We start from the raw sequence: 18,689 nt of genomic DNA, 5'->3' as shown, positions 1-18,689 counted from the left end.
TCGGTTAGACTTAGAGCTCCCATTTACGTTATGCACAATAATAGTATATAATAAGATTTATTATGCACAATAATTGTAATAAGATTTGTTGATCTCCTATATTCCACATTAACAGTTATAACCCTACAACTCTGGGAAGCAATGCAAACACAGAGATGACAAAAAAATAAGTAAAGTACTTAAAAAATCAATTTCAAACGTACGTTTGAAGTCTCACAACCAAAAAAAATCAACCTAAGCTTACTTGTATGTTAAATGATAACTGTCAAACAATGACGCCCTAAAAGGCTAAAACCCCACAAGTAAAGCCTAACATGAAGGGATCAGATCATTTGATATCTCATTATAAACGAAGACAAGATAGATTTAAACACCGAACACTATACGACGAACATGTATGAATTAAACGAAAAAGAAAACTAGCTTCAGCTCATGCTTGCTTATCCGTTAGTGTTGAATTTTATAACCCCCTGTAAACCCCTCACAAGTAAATCCCCTAACATGTACCTTCACTTCTTTTGGTCCTTGCCAAGTGTTTTTTCCAAGACACATAAAGGTTAACTCCCACAAAATGTGCTTTACATTACGGTGTTTCGCCGCACTACAGTCTTCCTCTCTTTGTGCTGCAAGAGGGGCATTTGTACTGCTTGATATTCTCAGCCTTGGCAGGTGTTATCCTCACACATTTTCCGTGGTACCACCTCTCACAGATGTCACATCCAATCCAAAACTCGTCCGCGTTGTAGTTCCCACCACAGCTTCCACAGAGTGTGTCACCATGCTCATCTTCGTCCTCTCCATAACTCTCTTCAAGTAGTTTTGGATTGCTGTTTCTAGTCGACCCATCTAGTGACCTCTGCAAAGATTTAAAAAAAAAATTGGTTGCTATCCTAAAGTTCTCAGTCTAGGAAAAAGTATAAGATAAAAAAATCAGTAGTTTTTATTGATTAGAATAAGAGAATAGGGATATAAGTGAGGAAAAAACCTAGACCATCTCTCACCTTTGTGCTGTTTCTAGATTTACTTCCACTATCCATACTGGGTTTGTCTTTAACAGCTTTCCTTCCGGATGCAACTTCAAATAGAGTGGGTAGATCATTGATCATACTAAATAGTCGCTTCCTGTGGAAAGAGAGAGAGGAAGAGTTTTGTACTATTAGATCTTTTTTTAAGATGGAAACAACACTTTTCATTGATATAATGGAAAAATTGCTCAAATTACAGTGACATATATGATAATTGATAGAAACGTGAGATTAGAGACCAAAGCAATTGTTCTGTCCTAGTCATATATTGATGGAAAAGGAAAGCACTAATAAAACCTCTCACATAGCCAAGGATAATGATATTGCTTGAAAAAATATGCAAGAGACTCTATACTAGTTTACAGACAAAAATAGAAGGCACCAAAGGTTGGAACTATTTTGTTGAACTTCTCGAAAATGGTACAAACACAGCAATAGATAGCACAATGAATCAGATGCATGAGTACAAATTTTGCGGCTGAACTCCTACAATACAATAGCACAAAAAAGTGAAAAAGGCAAACCAAAAATGTACTGGACAGCCAGAGAAAAATCTACGCTTCTAATGATGCTTAAGCTAAAAAAAATGAACGTTTTCTCATAAATGCAAATCTCGAGTTTCAAACTGTTTAAATTCTTGCATTAAATATTACAAATACGGAGCAAAGGAAAATCACAAATTATCAAATTTTCAAGAGGTTTACTACCTTCCCAAAACACTCGACCATTTCCTTACCTTCCTCAATTCTTTTTCTCCTATTTCACTCCCCTCGAACATCCCACATGCACACACTACCTATTTACCCTTTCTTATTTACATGTCTACTCCCATCCTAAATGTGCCATGTAGATCCACACTTCTTTCTGTCAAGATTCACCTTCGATAGTAGAATCAATGTGTTATTTGCTCAGCTGAGATGCGCTAATTCTAAAATCTTAGTGGAACCCAAATGCAGTTCTAGCCGTAGTATGTTCTTTTCTTAGAATGGACTTGGATGCAAAATTTATCTGGTTTTATAATGAAAATCTTTTGAAACATAAATGATAACATACTAAAAACATAATTATCGTCCTCTCATCTTGACTAGACAGTGCAAAATGAATTGGAAAGAAATCATACAAGATATATATAAAGAAAACTCAAATGCAGAACTAAGCTACAAGTCAACTATAACTTTTCACCCTTCATTCTCGCTAGAAGTTTAATATGGCCACCTAAACAAGAAAGATAGACCCAAGACTGTAGGTAGTGGAAATACAACATTGTAAAAAAGGCCCTGGCAGTTTGCTAGTTGCTATACTTAATATCCGCTAAACAAAAATGTTCCTATAATTAACAGGAATCAAAATTTTCAGAATTTTAGTTATCCATCCAAGACAAATAATAATCAAATAAATATAAACTTCAGGGAAAGGTTCCTTCCATAGCATGTTGGTAACGTAAGTAGCCCACGAACAGGTAGGCAACCCATGTACAATGTCAGTAGTAAGAGGAAATTTTATGTTTTTTGAAACTTTGACAAAAGGTAAAGTGAATAACACAGGAAGGACATGTAGGTAGAGTTTTATTGTGGAAAAGAAGTATTGAGGAACAATAGAATAAAATACTCTTATCATAGATACATTTCGTTTCCATTCCATGAGCATCATAGATATATTTCTATATTGTGACGTGTTATGTTTTCTTATTTTTTCTATTCATTAGCCTTACCAACTAGTCCTTGCCTATTCAGTAATGGTCATCGTAGGGACCCTAATGAACAAGTCGCCAGGACTTCAAACGCCACGACATGGTAGGTGTCACACAAGGGATTTTGGGATTGATGTTTGTGCATAAGTTTGTTGGATAGAGAAATCTAGTGGGCAGGCTGATATTATGCATGTCTCCTCTTATATACTGATTTGAAGATCAAAGCTCCAAACTCCAGAGAAGATATTTTATTGTTGCAAAATGTGTCCTACCAGATATTGATAAAAGCTATGATCAAAGAAAAAAATTTATTTCCAACAGGCATATGTTCTGTAGGTGGAAGAAGAATAGACACTTCGTTTATTTTCAAAGTGCCAATTCACAAGACGGTCATGTTGAAAGCCTTTCAGCTTTTATCATGCTTAGAATAAAAGCTTCATCTGGTCATTCTTATCTAAAAAAGCTTCATCCGGTCATATATAAAAAATCTGACCAATGATGAATTGAAGAATGGACCAGCTTACTACTTGTAATCGGCTCCCAGTCCCACCATGTAGGCAGGATCTCAGAAGGTGGAATCTCCCAATAGAAGGGAGCTTCATGTTAACTCTTTTCATTAATTCAACATCAAATCAGAGGACAAATATCCGACAGGTTATTATTACGATAATTTGGAAAACCAAATTTCCCTGGTGAAAGTTTCTAATTCAAATAAAATTAGACACTTGTGATAAGCTCCAAGAAAAAACTTTGAAATTCTTTGATCTCACCCAAGTAGTGTGTTGTTTGTTTACACCAAAACTGAAAAATCACCACCTTTTGCTCTTTCATCACGAATTTTCCAGTGCAAGTAGGACCACACTTCTAAAAGGTAAATACTTAGTTTAGGTTGCTCTAGAGCTTCAGCATCTGGATGGTTCTTTTAAGAGTGCGTTTGGATTATCTATGAAAAAAATGCTTTTCAAGAATACATTTTCTTTTAAACGCTTTCTTTAAAATGAGTTTAAAATCTACATACTTACATGTTTGGTTAGGTCTTTTTATAAGTGTTTATATACATAATTTGGTTTAAAAACCTATTTTCTCAAAATTTGGTTGAGTATTTTCTTTAAAATGGATTATTTTTCAATCTCATTTTTTAAAAATGCATTTTGAAAAGTTACCAAACACCTCAATTTTTTTTAAAATGATTTTTTTTCAAATATAAACACTTTAAAAGGCAATCCAAACACACCCTAAGGGGAAAACCTTAGCTCTATAGATCAATTTAGTATGCTGCAACTTCATGGAGGATTTCATTTGAGAGGAACAAAAGAGTTATGAAGGGCTTTGAGAGTGTATTCATGGGCTTTTGGAACTTGATGACTGCCTTTGAATCTTTTTTTAGAACGAAAACAAAACTTTTCATTGATAAAATGAAAAAGAGATCAATGCTCGGAGTAAAATGAGACAAAATAAGCAAGATAAAGCAAACACAGTAAAATGTAACACAAAGTTGGACAAGTCTTGAAAAGTAAAGCAAATACAATCAAATAGCATAACAGAACAAATTGGCTATTTGAACAGTACTCAAAAAACCACAATATCTGAAACTAAGAGAAAACAAATAATAGGAATGACTATCTTTGCTTCTACTAGGTGAACTCTCCAATGACTTTTGGAAACCTTTGTTGGATAAACAGATTTCGAGTCAAATTAGAAAAGTCGAGCAGTGAAAATAGCTGTCTTTTATTTTATAAAAAGTTATAAACCAAACTTTCATAGAGAAAAAACGGATGAAAACAAGAAAATACAAAAAGGGGCCTAACCGTGAGGCCTCCGATCAAGAGAAATAAAACCTAACAAATAATTACAAAATAACTTTGTAACTAAAGCCCAAAAAGAAATATGGAATCTAACAAGATGCAAAATATCACCCAGAGTCCTCAAATCTTTCTCAGACTTGGGCAAGTGGAAAATAAGCTCCTCAATTGTCCCTCTAGCACTCTAAAAATAATGAAGCACAAGTCAAAACTCCTAAGAGAAATAGCTCCAAATTGTTCCTTCTAAATCATGTCTTCAAAGAACACTACTGAGGTCCTTAGCCACTCTCTTTCAAAGAATCAAGTTACCTTCCCAAATTGGACACCTTACCCAGCCATCCCAAACGTCTCTTATGACCAGACCTCAAATGCTAGGATCTTAGGATTGAAAAGATGATTAGAGAGTTCATTTGGAATGGACGTATACATATCTATACGCTGTGTAGCCATCTAGTTAGATGGGGATGAGGTAGGCATCCTATTTGTTATAGAAGACTTGGTGTAGGGTGTCTTACAAAGAAACAAAGCACTTCTTATGAAATGGCGGTGGTGTTCCAAACAAGATGTCTAATGGACAAATGTCATCACAAGTTCTTTTGGCTTGATGTCTCATGAATGGTTGGCGCTTTTTAACAAAATGTTTAATGATAAATTGTCGAAAGAAAAAGTCAAGGGCAAAAAAAAACCTTCCTCAAGTCTAATAACTTCAAATGTAGATGATTGAAGAAAAATTCATTTTAAAGGTAGTTGGGTTGACTCCACTCTTTTTGGTTATTTCATTTTCAAATCTATACTCAATCTCCCTTAACAATCCTCCATAACCAAGTATTTGGTCCCAATGCACCAGTCTCTTGAGTTGAGAAGAGATCTATTTGACATAGAGTTGGGCAGTTGATTTGCCTTACTTGATAAGACTACTGGTTTGATATTGGGGAGTCAAGACAAAATGGGGTGGAATCTTAATGATTCAAAGGGCTTTATGAAAATCACATACTCCCCAGGAGTACGCTCACCATGATTAAACTTTGGAAGACGGAAGCACATGATAACCAAAAAGTTGAAATTGTTTCTTCGTTGACTAGCATATAGAAGTCTTAATACAAGGACAAGTTGCAAGAAAGTTCTCTGGGTGGAATTTGTGCCCAACAGTTTATCTTTCTTGCATCGACCATGACCTACAAAGGGTGGAACTTTTTATGGAACTTCGTGATAAACCAAGAATGAAATCAGGGTTCAAGCTTGCATTCCAAAAGACGGAATTCGATATGGAACTTTGTGATGAACGAAAACAGCATTCAAGCTTGCCTTCTCAAAAGAATAGAAGATGGATTAAACAAAGCCCTAGATATCTGGAATCTCCCGGAAAAATCAAAAATCCTTTAGAAACTGCACAGCAAGGTCTTCTTTGGCACACTTGGAGAGAAAAGCCAAAGAAATAGTTACCTTTTGATTCCTTTTGTAATAGCTGTGATGCATATTGCATACAGTGTCTTGGCAGGGATCAAAACCACACTAGATTCTTTTGTGATTACAACCTTCCTTTCATACAACACGATTGAAGGCCTTCATTCATTAGTTTTAAGGTGGGGTTCCCCCTATCCCAACCCTAGGTTGTTCTTGTGAGGCCCTTGTCTTGGTCTATTCTCCATCTGACCTTTGCTCTCCCAATTGTGCAGCAACAGGGGGAACAACCAACCATCATTTTGCAGCACAACTCTTTTGGTTTATTTTTAAAGGAAACGAGTCTCTTTATTCATATAAATGTAAAATGAAAGAAACTAATGCTCTAAGTACATGAGGATTGTCAAAGAGTGTAAAGCATTAAGCATAACACGGGTCAGCAGACGCACCTAGACATCTCAACTAGGTTGACATTCCCTTAGCGCCTTCATCATATCCTTCAAAGCATAACATCAAAAATTGGCCAAGGCTTATAAATTCAGCCATTACAAATTGGACAAAAAGACTACAAATCACTAGCCTTACAAAGGATTCAACAAAGAGCATCAGAAGGCTTAAGACAAAAGTGCAAATAGAGATTTAACTCAAAACAAAAAAAAATTAAGCTAGGAAAATAAAGACTCCAATTTGAGTAGATTACTTGAATGTTGTAGCTTTCAAAAGGCTTGGAGAAGGAACACCACGAGGAGGCGTTCTTACAGGCAACTTCAAAGTGATAAAACCAAACAAAGGATTTATCATGGAATAACATTCGATTCCTCTCAAACCATAATTCTGCCAAAAGCAACTTTAACGCATGTATCCAAAGTGATCGAGGGACTTTTTTGAAATGCACCCCAACTAAAAGTTGGGGGATATTTCCTTGAAGGAAACTTCAAGGCGATAAAACCAAACAAAGGATTTATCATGGAATACCCTTTGATTCCTCTCAAACCATAATTCCGCCAAAAGCAACTTTACTGCATGTATCCAAAGTGATCGAGGGATTTTTTTGAAATGCACCCCAACTAAAAGTTGCTGGATACTTCCTTGACGGTCAGCACCAAACACCCAAGATAGGTTAAAGAAAGAAAACAACTTCTCTCAAATATTGTACTGCGTACGAACACAAGAAGAACAGATGTAAAGGATCTTCTCCATAACGATGGAGAATCAGATCATAAAATTATATATGCATTCTATTGTTTTAAATTTGGTCCCCTCCCGAAAGGGTAGATGACTGTATCACCGAACCTCTGTCTAGTTAGAAGTTTATTGTCAATGCAAAATTGCTTTGGTTTAATTCTGTTAAAAGTACTATTTGGCTTCTACGAGAGAAAAGGAATTCCACATTTTTCTCCTCCAAGTTCAATTTTTTATTACCTTCAAATGCCTTGGCTTCTACAGAGGAAAAGAAATTCCAAAATCTTCTTCTCTAAGATTGATTATATAGTTAACAGACTGTGTCCTGTACAGTATATGTCTCATTGAGGTGCTCTTCACAAATCATTTTAGTACTACTTTTGCTTCTCAACCATTTAGGTTGTGTTTTGGCCCCCTCCTTGATTTAGGGATTCATCACCGCAGCCTTAGAAATTATTCTGTGTGAGTATATCCCTTCATGAACTTGACTCACATATCAATAAATATATAAGTTTTGCTTGATGTTAGTAATTATGAATACCTAAACCAACGTTGCACAGAAGCAAGGTTTTAAGCTTTGGGGACTAAAACGAAACACCAACACCCACCAATACCAGAGGTGTTTTGCTTGATGTTAGTATAAAGCACAAACTAAGGAGTAATTTATTTCAAAATTTACATAATCAACACCTCAAATACTCGAAACAGCTTAGACTTTGAAACAACTTTCCAATGTGCTGAATACAACTGCTAATTTTCACCACTCCCTTTCAATAAGATCTGTTTCATGGGCATACTTTAGAACTAAAGGATACAGTTCTACAGCCTATAGAACAGTTCCTGTTCAAGTGTGTAAAAATCTTGTCCTAGATAGAATCTAGAATAAGGTATCGGGGTGTGTGCTTTTCTCAAAGAGAAAAAAAAACTAACAAAAAACAACCCCAAAAGGATTTACAACTGAACAACAATTGCATTAATGACGACCAAAAGCCAAGCTAAGAGAAATCCAAAACAAAAAACATAGACATACGCCAAAGAAAACTATGTAAAAGGGCCCCGACAAGAATAAGATAACAAAGTAAAGTATAACTAATAAAACTCTTTAGTATGACTGAAAGAAAGGTATTGACCCAAGTTGTAGACCAAACCTCCTCAAGACATTACCCACCAAAATGTCCTTTTTTATCTATTCTACTTTAGAAATTTGCTTGAAAGGTTATCCTCAACAAAAATCCTACATTTTTTTTCTAATCAAAGGATGGAACAAGACCCCCAAAACCGATGAGCAGGAGATAATATAAGCCAAAGAAATTCCAAATGTCAAAAAAAGTTAAAAATAAATAAATAAAAAGGTAGGTTGATAAAGGTTGATTGAAGACGATTGAGACGACCACCCTTTGAGGTAGAGAAGTTATTATATTCCTTATTCTTTCAACCATGGGACACCAAAAAGACTCCAATGAATTCTTAGGCCCATAATAGAGTTAATAAGGTATAAATTTGAAGTTTTTCAGTAGTGGGACACACAAGCTCCTTGGACCAAACAAGGAATCTATTTCGCAACTCCACTCTCCTCAACTCCCTCTCCCCCAATGAGTCAAACACCCCTTAAGTGAATAGGGAGGGAAAGAGTGAACCAATATAATGAGGCTCTACGAAGAATCTTGTCTCAGGATTTGGTTGGTGTCAAAAAATACACTACTGATACAATCCCCAACCATTTTCTCCAACAATGCTCAAAGCTCTCTGCAAAAGGAATTGCACCTAGGACATCTCAATCCGTCATGGTCCACATCAATTTTTTAAAGTACAGCTTGATCCATCCAGTCCTAAAACAAAAACAACTAACCACAAGCCAACTAGAACAGTTATTAGGGGGAAGCTACAAGAGTGAAGTCATGAACCCAAAAACAATAACATCCACAAAAGTGATGATAACCAATCATAAGAAAACGGAAATGTAAATAGAAGAGACATCTGTCTCAAAGAGAACTTTTTTGGTTGTATCATCAAGACAACAAAAACACAAAGACCCTACCTAATAAGCAAATACAAATTCAACTGGAAGTTTTTCTTAACTTGACAAGAGTGTTTCTGATACGATTTACGAATGTTCTAGACAGAGATACATACACGCACAGAGTAAGCAAGAATAAGGTAGAAAAAGTGAAGCAAATTGGAAGGAATGATCGCATGCTTGTAACAGTCAACTCAGGGGATTATATTGCTAACATCAGAAGCAAACACACGGCACAACCTGTATAAAAGAATTTTCACTTTCCCAAAAAACAGTATACGATAACAGAATAAGAGATCAAACCCAGGTAAAACGGACCTTAGCCTTAGTCATCAAACAAATTAGATTAACATAACCAAGAAGCGGCAGAAGGATGAGAGAGAAAAATTTTCAAAAAAGAGACCATTGAGGCCGCAAGTGGCACACCAAACAGCCTACATGCTTCATCATAAATTCAAGATCCAGTAAATTTCCATACAATCACGAAGCTACGTAACTTACCGCTCATTGCGGTTGAGTTGAGCACCAAAATAGAACGCCACTGAAAGTAACCAACAATCGCTGTGCACAGCCACCAACGAAAGCCAGTCTCTACGCTTCATCCCATCTCTAGCAAAATTGATCCCCAACGCAGGTTCAGGGAGCTCGGATGGAACTTCCTCAGCCGGCAGAGTCACCTCCCAAGACTCATTCGGATGTCCATACAAACACAAATTCTCCTTCTCTGGAAACGAAAAACAAAAAAGAAATTCATCATCAAAAACCAATCCCAAAAAAATTAGGTCAAAAGGCGCACAAAACCATAAGTTTCACTCTTTCTAATTCCGAGTAAGACCCATCAAAAGCTTGTCAAAAAAAGAATGGTAGAACCAAAAAAAAAAACCCTACTTCTATAAAAGCAAAACAAAAATCCTCGTCGAAACAGAGCTACAATTCTCCCGGAATTCTCAAGTCCACAGAAGAAAAAAGAAAACAAACACTCACCAGGATCGCAAAGCGAGTAGAACTCATCGACATCTGCAAGAGAAGACACGAATGGGAGATAAAAATCAAGACCCAATTCATGAAACACAATAAGAGAAAGACCCATCAAAAGATTAGGGTGAAAAAACAAGAGAAAGAGATCGAAAAGATCAAAGATCACCATAAGTGAGGGCTCGCACAAGGCCCGTGCGACGAGCGTTGTAATCCTTGAAGATGTCTTCAACGGAACGAGGGCTTGAAGATATTGACGCCATTTGATATACAGAGTAAATTGGTATGGGAATTTGCAGAAGTCGAAGAGATCGGAGTGATCACTGCCCAGTGAGCAGCATCGATAAACTTGGAACCTCTTGTACGGATCGTTGAGTTTGGCTTTCGGTTTTTTGGTTTTGGCTTTATCCACGCTATTTATAAATTCTAATCTACTTTTTAACTATCTAATCTCTAATTATTAACATTAAACACAAAATATTTTGATTAATAAAGTTTCTTTTTTCTTTTCTTTAATAATGTAATCTTTGTTTCCTAATTACCCAATTTCTATTTTTTATCAATTTTTTCGGTTAATTTATTAATAAAAAAATGTTCCTAAATTTTAGGGTGGTTTTTACTAGGGGTTATTTTAAAAAGTAATCTTATCTTTTAATTTTGAATGAAACCTCCCCTTCGAGAAAAGAAAAGTTAGAATTTTGGGAGTTTTTGAATTTTAGATAATGTAGGGTAAATGTGTTCATTAACAAATTTGGTCATTATTGTCGTAATATTGTCTTCGAATTAAAAATACAACAAATCAAGTGATATCATGTAACACAGCAAAATTTTAAGGTAATTTGTTACTTAATTATCTTAACAATTTATAATTAGATTATTGTGGGTTTTACATTATTGGAATTGAATGTTAATTTATTTCATGTAATGTGTTAGATTAATTAAGTATATATATGGGTATGTATGTTTAATTAAAGACTTTAGAATTTGGTGAAGCATATTATTAATTCTATAGTTTTAGTTATATAATTAATAAGTTGAAAATCGATATTATATGTTGGACTGGTAAAAGAAGATAGGAATTAATTAGAGAAAAGAGTGGGATTTATATATATATTATATATGTTTATTTAAAGAAAATGAATTAAATAATAATAAAGTATTATTTATTTTATTATTATTTCCATATAAATTAGGGTTTGTGCATTAATTGTGTACGAAAGAACAAAATCTATTCATCTTCTTCCCCAAGTACCCAACTGCCAACTTTCTCTCCCCAGCGTCGCCTGTGTGTTGTACTTTATCTTCGCCACTCATCGGTTTTGGTTAAGATTGAATTGATTTTGGGGACTTTTTTGGTGTTGAAGTGCATTTGGAGAACTCTTGTTCTTTCAAGATTGAATTTGATTTTCAAGCTTCTTTTAGGTAAGTTGGTAGGCCAATGTAAATTAAATTAATAATCACGATCAATAAAATTGTTAATTTGATTTTAGTTATGCATATGTGGAATTGTGGTTTCGTTTAAAGAACTTAGCATAACCTAAGATAAGGGTTCACTACAAGAAATTTTGCCACTGTCGACGCTCCTAAATGTTGTTGGCAAAAGTGGATTCTCCAATGAATTTTTAATTGTCGGCAATAAATATAATCACCGACGCTTTGAGCATTGGCATAGATGGATTTTTTACGGCCACTTATTTTTGTATCGTTGGTGTAGGTAGACATATGTCGATGGTTTATTATTATCGTCGGCTTAAGTGGACCAACGCCAATGGCATTTAATAGATCGTCGACGCTTGTTGGAAAACCAAGTCTCCATTTTTCCATTCCCCTTTCTTCCTCCCAAGGCCACCCCCCTCCTCACGATTTCCCTCTTCACGATTTATCCTCCCTATTAATCACTACTTCACCTCCCTGCCACGAACGGACGCCTCCACGCTCCTTATTTTTTCTTGTCACGAATGTTTGCCCTCCACTCTATAATTTTTCTCGTTGCAATCTCCTCCCCATGGCCAAGACTCCATGTTGTATCCATCCCTCCCCCGTTTTCATACTGCTCGTTGCGTCATCCTCCTCCCTCCCTCTCTTGGAAGCTCATTGGACCCCTTGAAATCTTGCCAGACCCTTCGTCGCACGCCCCATTCGTTGTTGTCCTCCTCTAAGTAAGTTTAACTTGATCTTTTTTTTTCTTCAATGAAAATATGATAGATCTAGTTCTTATGAGAACGAAATTTTAGTAGATTAATTGTTTTGAGATCTAATTCATATATTTTTTGTGCTCGAAATTATAGTAGATTGTGTTGAAGTTTTGGTTTATGTGAGATATACATAAAAAAAATAGAATGCATGATTGAAAATAGTTTTGGGATGTAAATTGTAGAATGCATAAGGCAAATAATAGAATGATTAAGGACAGAGAGTGATATTATTGTTGGAATGAATTGTTATTAGTTTAATTTTTGTAATTTTACATTCAAGTATGATTATTAGTTTTTATGTTTTTGGGATTGTTTCTAATTTGTATAATTACAAAAGATTCGAGATGTCGGGGATGTGGTTAAAAGTTAGTTAAAACTAACTTTGATCTCTTCTGAAATGTAAAATATAGGTTTTGGTTGTCATTGTTTTGGTTGTAGAGAAAGTTCATGGATATAAGTTTAGATGTAGTTTGAAATATGAGTCTATATGTAGTTTTTATGATGTAGGATATCCTACATTGTAAGTTGTGACTTATGTGTATATTTTCTAGAATGTAAAATGCATGTATTTGTAGGTTTACTAGTTGGATCAAGGAGTTCTGTTTGTAACCTTTTTTTTTTTTTTAGAGAAAAGTTCATGAACATAGGTTTAGATTTTAAGTTTATATTTGTTTTCTTGGATGTGGGATAAAATATAGGTTGAGACTTATGTGGATATTTTCTAAAATGTAAAATATAGGTTTTGGTTGTCATTGTTTTGGTTGTAGAGAAAAGTTCATGAGTATAAGTTTAGATGTGATTTGAAATATGAGTCTATATGTTGTTTTTTTATGATGTGAGATATGTTAGAAATGACATTTGGGTCGTTGGCCCATAAGCAAAGTTAATATGTTTTGTCCCACATTAATAAATTTTGAAGAGGTAATATATCAAAGACACGAAATGAAAATACAAAATATGTTAGTGGTGATAGTATAACCCTGTTACCACATGCGTGCCACTAGCGTCGTTCGATCAGGCGGGTTCGGGTAACCGCGTGAATAAAGGAAATAATTTTATTACTTGGACGGCAGTTGTAGCCGACCCACGCGCTCGTCCATCCGATGCCTTTCTCGAGATGCAGTTGGAGCTCCTCTTCTATATATTGAGCGTCACTTCTCATTTCTTTCATCATTCACAAACCGCATGATTAGCACCATGATCGATCGAAATTGCTTTCAAGGCAATGGTTCGTCAGAACACAACAATTCCCTATTAATGACATTCTTACATATTTCCAACATTCTGAAAGCAATTTACAATATCGATCAAGACCTCCAACAAAATTCTACCCGATCTGTCCAAACTAGAGCCACTTGATGGAACAAACAACTGACATTGGTCCCAAAAACTATTTATCTTTTTTTAGCAGCTAGAAGTCGACTATGTCCTTACCACCGATCTGCCATTTGATCCTCCAGCAACCACTCTAGCACATTCTCATCCAGAATCATCCACAGAACCTTCTGCTACTGTTATTGACCAAGTGAAGAAGAACAAAGTGATTGATCTTGAGAAGTATGAAAAGGACAACAAGAATATTTGCAGGCATCTGTTGAACTACATGTCGGACCCAATGTTCATGGCTCAAAAATTTGTCAAGGATATTTGAAGCATTTTGGAATCTCGATATGAAGGAGATAATGTTGGGCAGAAAAAATACGTTGTTAGAAAGTGGCTGCAGTTCTAGATGACAGACGACAAGCCCATTGTGAAACAAATACATGAGTACAAAAACATGGTGGCAAATGTTCTATTTGAAGGCATGAAGATGTATGAAATACTCCAAGCAAATGTTCTGCTCGCTCCCTCATGGAATGACTACCGAAATCACTTAAAGCACAAGAAGAAGGATTTGAAACTTTAGGAACTGATCAATCACATGTGCACGGAAGAAGCCAACAGATTGAAAGATAAGCCAACATCTAAAACTTTAAATTCAGTTAATGCTAACTTAGTCGAATCTTTTGTTGTTAACAAAGACATGATCAAGCAGGATAAAGGGGATAATGGGAAAAACTCAAAACAAAGACAGTTTAAGGCTCCTGGGGAAAATAAAGAAGAAGAAGCTAATTTGTTATGTTTGCAAAAAGGAAAGACATAAGTCAATCAAAGGAAAGGGAGATCAAACCAGAAACTAGCACCTCAAGCCAATCTTATAAAACAATACGATGATGTCATAGCAGCTGTTATGGAGGTCAACATGTAGAAAACAAGACTGATTGGATTCTCGATACTGAAGCCTCAAAACACTTCTGCATCAATTGAAAACTTCTCCATGACTACGAGGATACTACAGATGGAGAATGTGTATTCATGGAAAACTCACCTACTGTAGAAGTAATCGAAAAAGGAAAGGTTATTTTAAAATTAACTTATAGAAAACTCTATCTCTTAGTAATGTTTTGTATGTCTCTTCCCTACGTAGGAACCTGGTGTCTAGGAATCTGTTGAATTGGGCAGGTCTTAAGATTGTACTAGAAGGTGACAAGATTGTCCTCATAAAAAACTGATAATTTGTCGATAAAAGGCATTTGTCCAATGGTCTTTTTGTACTTAATACTATTTCCATGAATACAAATGTTTCTAGTTTCGCCTACATAGTTGAATTTGTTGATTTATGACATGGTAGACTAGGACATGTGAATTTTGCATCAATTAGAAAGCTTAAGGACTTAAGACTTATTAATGCATCTGAATCACATGAAACTGGTAAATGCTCTGTTTGTGTAGAAAGTAAATTCTTTAAGAAACCTTTCAAACTAGTTAATTCCTCTTAATTCTTTTTGTATAGCTTGAAATCAATAAAAAAACCAGAGATGTGCTTCATGAACTATAGAGAAGTTTGTTTTGCAAACTCCTTGTCTTCTTCAACATACATTTTTTTTTAACTTCTTCTTCTTTCTTTCTCAGCCTTCTACCATTTGAAACTTCTCTGAAATTTGGTGAATAAATGGTGAAAAAATGGCGAAGAATGGAATGAAAGAAGCTTGTCGGTGTGGGTTTTTTTTTACAAGCAAAGCACCGAATGAACAACATTCCACCTCACTTTCTCTTTTCCTTTCTATTTATGTTTTTTTTTTATAAAAAACCATTAATTATATATAAAAAAATTATATACTTCATTTCCATTTTCTTTTATTCCTTTCATATTTTTAAAAAAAAAATTCAAAGAAAATATTGGGTTTACAAAGGGACCCACTACTGGTCCCACTAGGTGATCTGTTAACTTTCCGTGAGAAACATACTCATAATGTTGTGTGTTCAATGGAGCACACTTGGGGGAGCGAGACCGTATGAACACTCCTAAATCGAGCGAGTGATCCCGTAGGAACACCCCTAGTTGTGCAAGTGATCGAAGGTACACACGCCATAAATATATTTGTATATGTAGGTACACCTCTAATCGTGCGAGTGGTCTCATCGAAACTCTCCTAGTCGTGTGAGTGACCACGTATACACAATATAACTATCCCCTAACCGTGCATGTAATCCGTAGGTATACCCCTAAATCATGCAAGTGGTTCGGTAGAAACACCCCTAGTAATGCGAGTGACCTCATAGATAAGATCACAATACATGTGGGGTAAAAAGCTCAACAGACAAAGTTAACAGACACACCACAATCCAAAGCATGTAATATCATCATAAACATCATAATATGACATGAATATTAATCATAACATCCTTAAGCATGTGATTAATATATCATGTATCATAAACATCATTAAACATATCAGTCATCATCATCAACATAATATCAATCATCATCTATAGCATCACATTATTCATTTTAGCTACCATTGATGCATAACCATAAATACATACAATCTCTTAAATTCAGTTCAAAGATCCAATAGTAGAATCTCTTATCCGGAGATTAGCTAAAAATATTTCTTTGCTGAAAGTAAATTCCCAATTAAAGCATGTAACGACCCAACTCCTTATACTGAATCGAAGTCATTACTAAATATAGAACAAGTGGTTTAAGTCATAAAATTTAGTAAAACGCATAAGGTTTGAGAAATTTTATTTATGAAAATCCAAACAAGGTAGTTATGCGAAAATGAAATGCGTTCTAAAGTCCTACTCGGGCCCTATCTACATAAAAGATGGTAAATAATGAAGAATACTCAAACTCAGGTACTAAAGTCAAAACAAGAATAAGCGGAAGCAGGAGTCCCTATGGCTCGCCACGGTCACTTCGGGTCGCTCGCCAGCTTGCCTTTGCCCTTGCCTCGTCCTCTACCTGAAAACATGACATGAAGAGAGTGAGTATAAAATACTCAGTAAGGGACCCACTACTAGTCCCACTAGGCGCCTGTTAACTTCCTGTCAGAGTCCTGTAACTGGTACCAAATCTCTGGCACGTTCCCGAACACGTGCAATATGCGCTCCCGTAGGAACGTAACTCTGGTCTTCGGTGCCCCGGGGGACACCTAGGACAATCGGGATGCGAGGACCCCGTCGAGTCACTCGAGTCATATCTATATCCATGCTAGACTGGTGTCCCGTCGGACCGCACAGTCCTAAATAGGTGGTGATCCCGAAGGACACCCATGCAGGTACGACTCTAACAGGTTAAGCTAACAGGTACCCTAATCGCAGTATACATACACATGGCGTCATCATATAACATAACAGATAAATCATCATTACACTCTCCATCTCGACACCCCGTCGTACAGCCATAACAGTTCTCGTCATCACAACAACATGCTATAATATAACCATATCATCATTTGCATCATACTATCATTGATTTCATGCATCGTACAGTCTAGTCCTCAACATGCACATTTGAAGGTATACGTGACCTCATAATTCTAAACATGGAGCTAGTAGTAGAATCTCTTACCTGGAGATTTGGTTGTCGAGTCCTAAAAGTAAGAGAAGGTGTGCTTCCCAAGCAGCAGGGCCCTAAATGGTTAAAGACAACAATTAAACCTAACCTTCAAGGAACAGAGATCCAAGAGTCGTTTGAAGCAACTTACCCCAAAATCAAGGTTGCGCTATTTTCCTTTAAGCCGAGGGAGAATCCCACGCTGCAGCAGTTACTTGGTCCAAGACGTCCCTTAAGGAAAATAATCTAATTTAATTCCGAATTAAATTATTTAGTGCCCAAACCATTGAATCTTACTGGGTAATGCCAAAATAATTAATATAATTACCAAAATTGGATGGGAGGAGCCAAAATAGGCTTGGCGGCTCGGCTGGGAAGAGAACAGGGATCGGCTCGGCTTGGAGGTTGAAGATCGGCTTGGCTCGCGGCGCAGACAGGCGCGGCTCGTGGTGCAGACAGACGCGGCTCGGCTCGGCTCAGCGCAGAGGCTACGCACATACGACTCGCACGCGGGCGCTGCTCGGCTCACGGGTGCACGCGGCGCGGGTCGGGCTTCGGGTCGGAGGCACGCGTCGGTTCGGGTCGCGGAGCGGGTTTTCGGTCGGGTCGGATCTTTGCGCGCGAGGCGCTGGCTTCCGGATTTCGGGTGGCGCGACGGCTGCTGGTGGTCCGGCTACCTACGGCTTCGCTCGGCGACGGCTGCAAACGAGCGTTTCGGCTGCGCTGCGTTGGATCGAAGCGGCGCGACTCGGCTGGCTGACGGGTTGGCTGCGGACGCGCGAAGGTGACGCTGACTCAGCTTCGGGCGATGCGAGAGACGGCTGCAGACACGGCACGACGTGCGTAGCTCCTCCTAGGCGTGCGGCGGCTTGACTCGTCCGGCGCGGCTGGGAGGGTGGTTCGGCTTCTACTGCGGCTGGCTCCCGAGCGCTTGTGCTTGAACTGGCGGCGCGGGTCGGCGGCTAGGGTTTCAAGAAAAACTTTAATTGCTCCTCTTTTTTTTTTTTTGTTTTTCTTATGCACGGGTCCCAAGGCTTCTTTATAAGAAAATATCCTCTTTTTTTTCTATTTCATTTAATTAATTTGAAAACCAACCATCTCCTAAGTCTCCAAATCTCTTGAAATTTTTCCTTATTAACCCCAACTAGGTCCCCACATTTCTCCCTTAACCAACCAACTTTAGTTTAATAAAAACTTCCCCAATTATTTCCAAATAAAAATACTTATTATCTCAAACAAAATAACGATTCCAAACCTTAATTAATCGAAATTTCAAAATGATAAGGTTCTTCCAATAAATTTAAATTTTCCATAACCACACTTAAATATTAATAACAATGAACAAAAATCGAATTTGTTGGGCGTTACAAAGCAGGTCTTAAACAGTAAGAGAAAAACTTTAATATTCTTAATTAATAAAATTTATCAATGACTAGTATCTAAAATTTCCCAATTTAACTTATCCGAAATTTAAGGTTGAAACCAATTCAACCTTGATTGGAAAAAAATACAAGATTCTA

General features: G+C 36.7%; 1 protein-coding gene across 1 annotated transcript; it reads right to left on the bottom strand.

The window, feature by feature from the left end:
- Nucleotides 1-303: 303 nt before the first annotated feature.
- Nucleotides 304-10,516, bottom strand: LOC103501445 (PHD finger protein ALFIN-LIKE 2-like). The gene is made up of 5 exons (XM_008465021.3): nucleotides 10,262-10,516; nucleotides 10,102-10,134; nucleotides 9,619-9,841; nucleotides 1,002-1,122; nucleotides 304-856 (listed from the first exon to the last, which is right to left on the bottom strand). Exons 1-5 carry the CDS (start codon nucleotides 10,353-10,355, stop codon nucleotides 602-604), a joined length of 726 nt encoding a protein of 241 aa, XP_008463243.1. The 5' UTR covers nucleotides 10,356-10,516; the 3' UTR covers nucleotides 304-601.
- Between the last annotated feature and the right edge of the window lie 8,173 nt (nucleotides 10,517-18,689).

The sequence above is a fragment of the Cucumis melo genome, chromosome 10, assembly GCF_025177605.1.
Source record: "Cucumis melo cultivar AY chromosome 10, USDA_Cmelo_AY_1.0, whole genome shotgun sequence".
Lineage (NCBI taxonomy): Eukaryota > Viridiplantae > Streptophyta > Magnoliopsida > Cucurbitales > Cucurbitaceae > Cucumis > Cucumis melo.
Note: the sequence above shows the minus strand (reverse complement) of the source record. Positions and strands in the feature narration are given on the sequence as shown.

Coding starts and splice junctions, on each gene's coding strand:
- LOC103501445 (XM_008465021.3), bottom strand. CDS start 10,355: ATGGCGTCAATATCTTCAAGCCCTCGTTCCGTTGAAGACATCTTCAAG. Junction 10,135..10,261: donor TGTGCGAGCCCTCACTTATG/GTGATCTTTGAT, acceptor CTTCTCTTGCAG/ATGTCGATGAGTTCTACTCG. Junction 857..1,001: donor AATCTAGAAACAGCACAAAG/GTGAGAGATGGT, acceptor AAATCTTTGCAG/AGGTCACTAGATGGGTCGAC.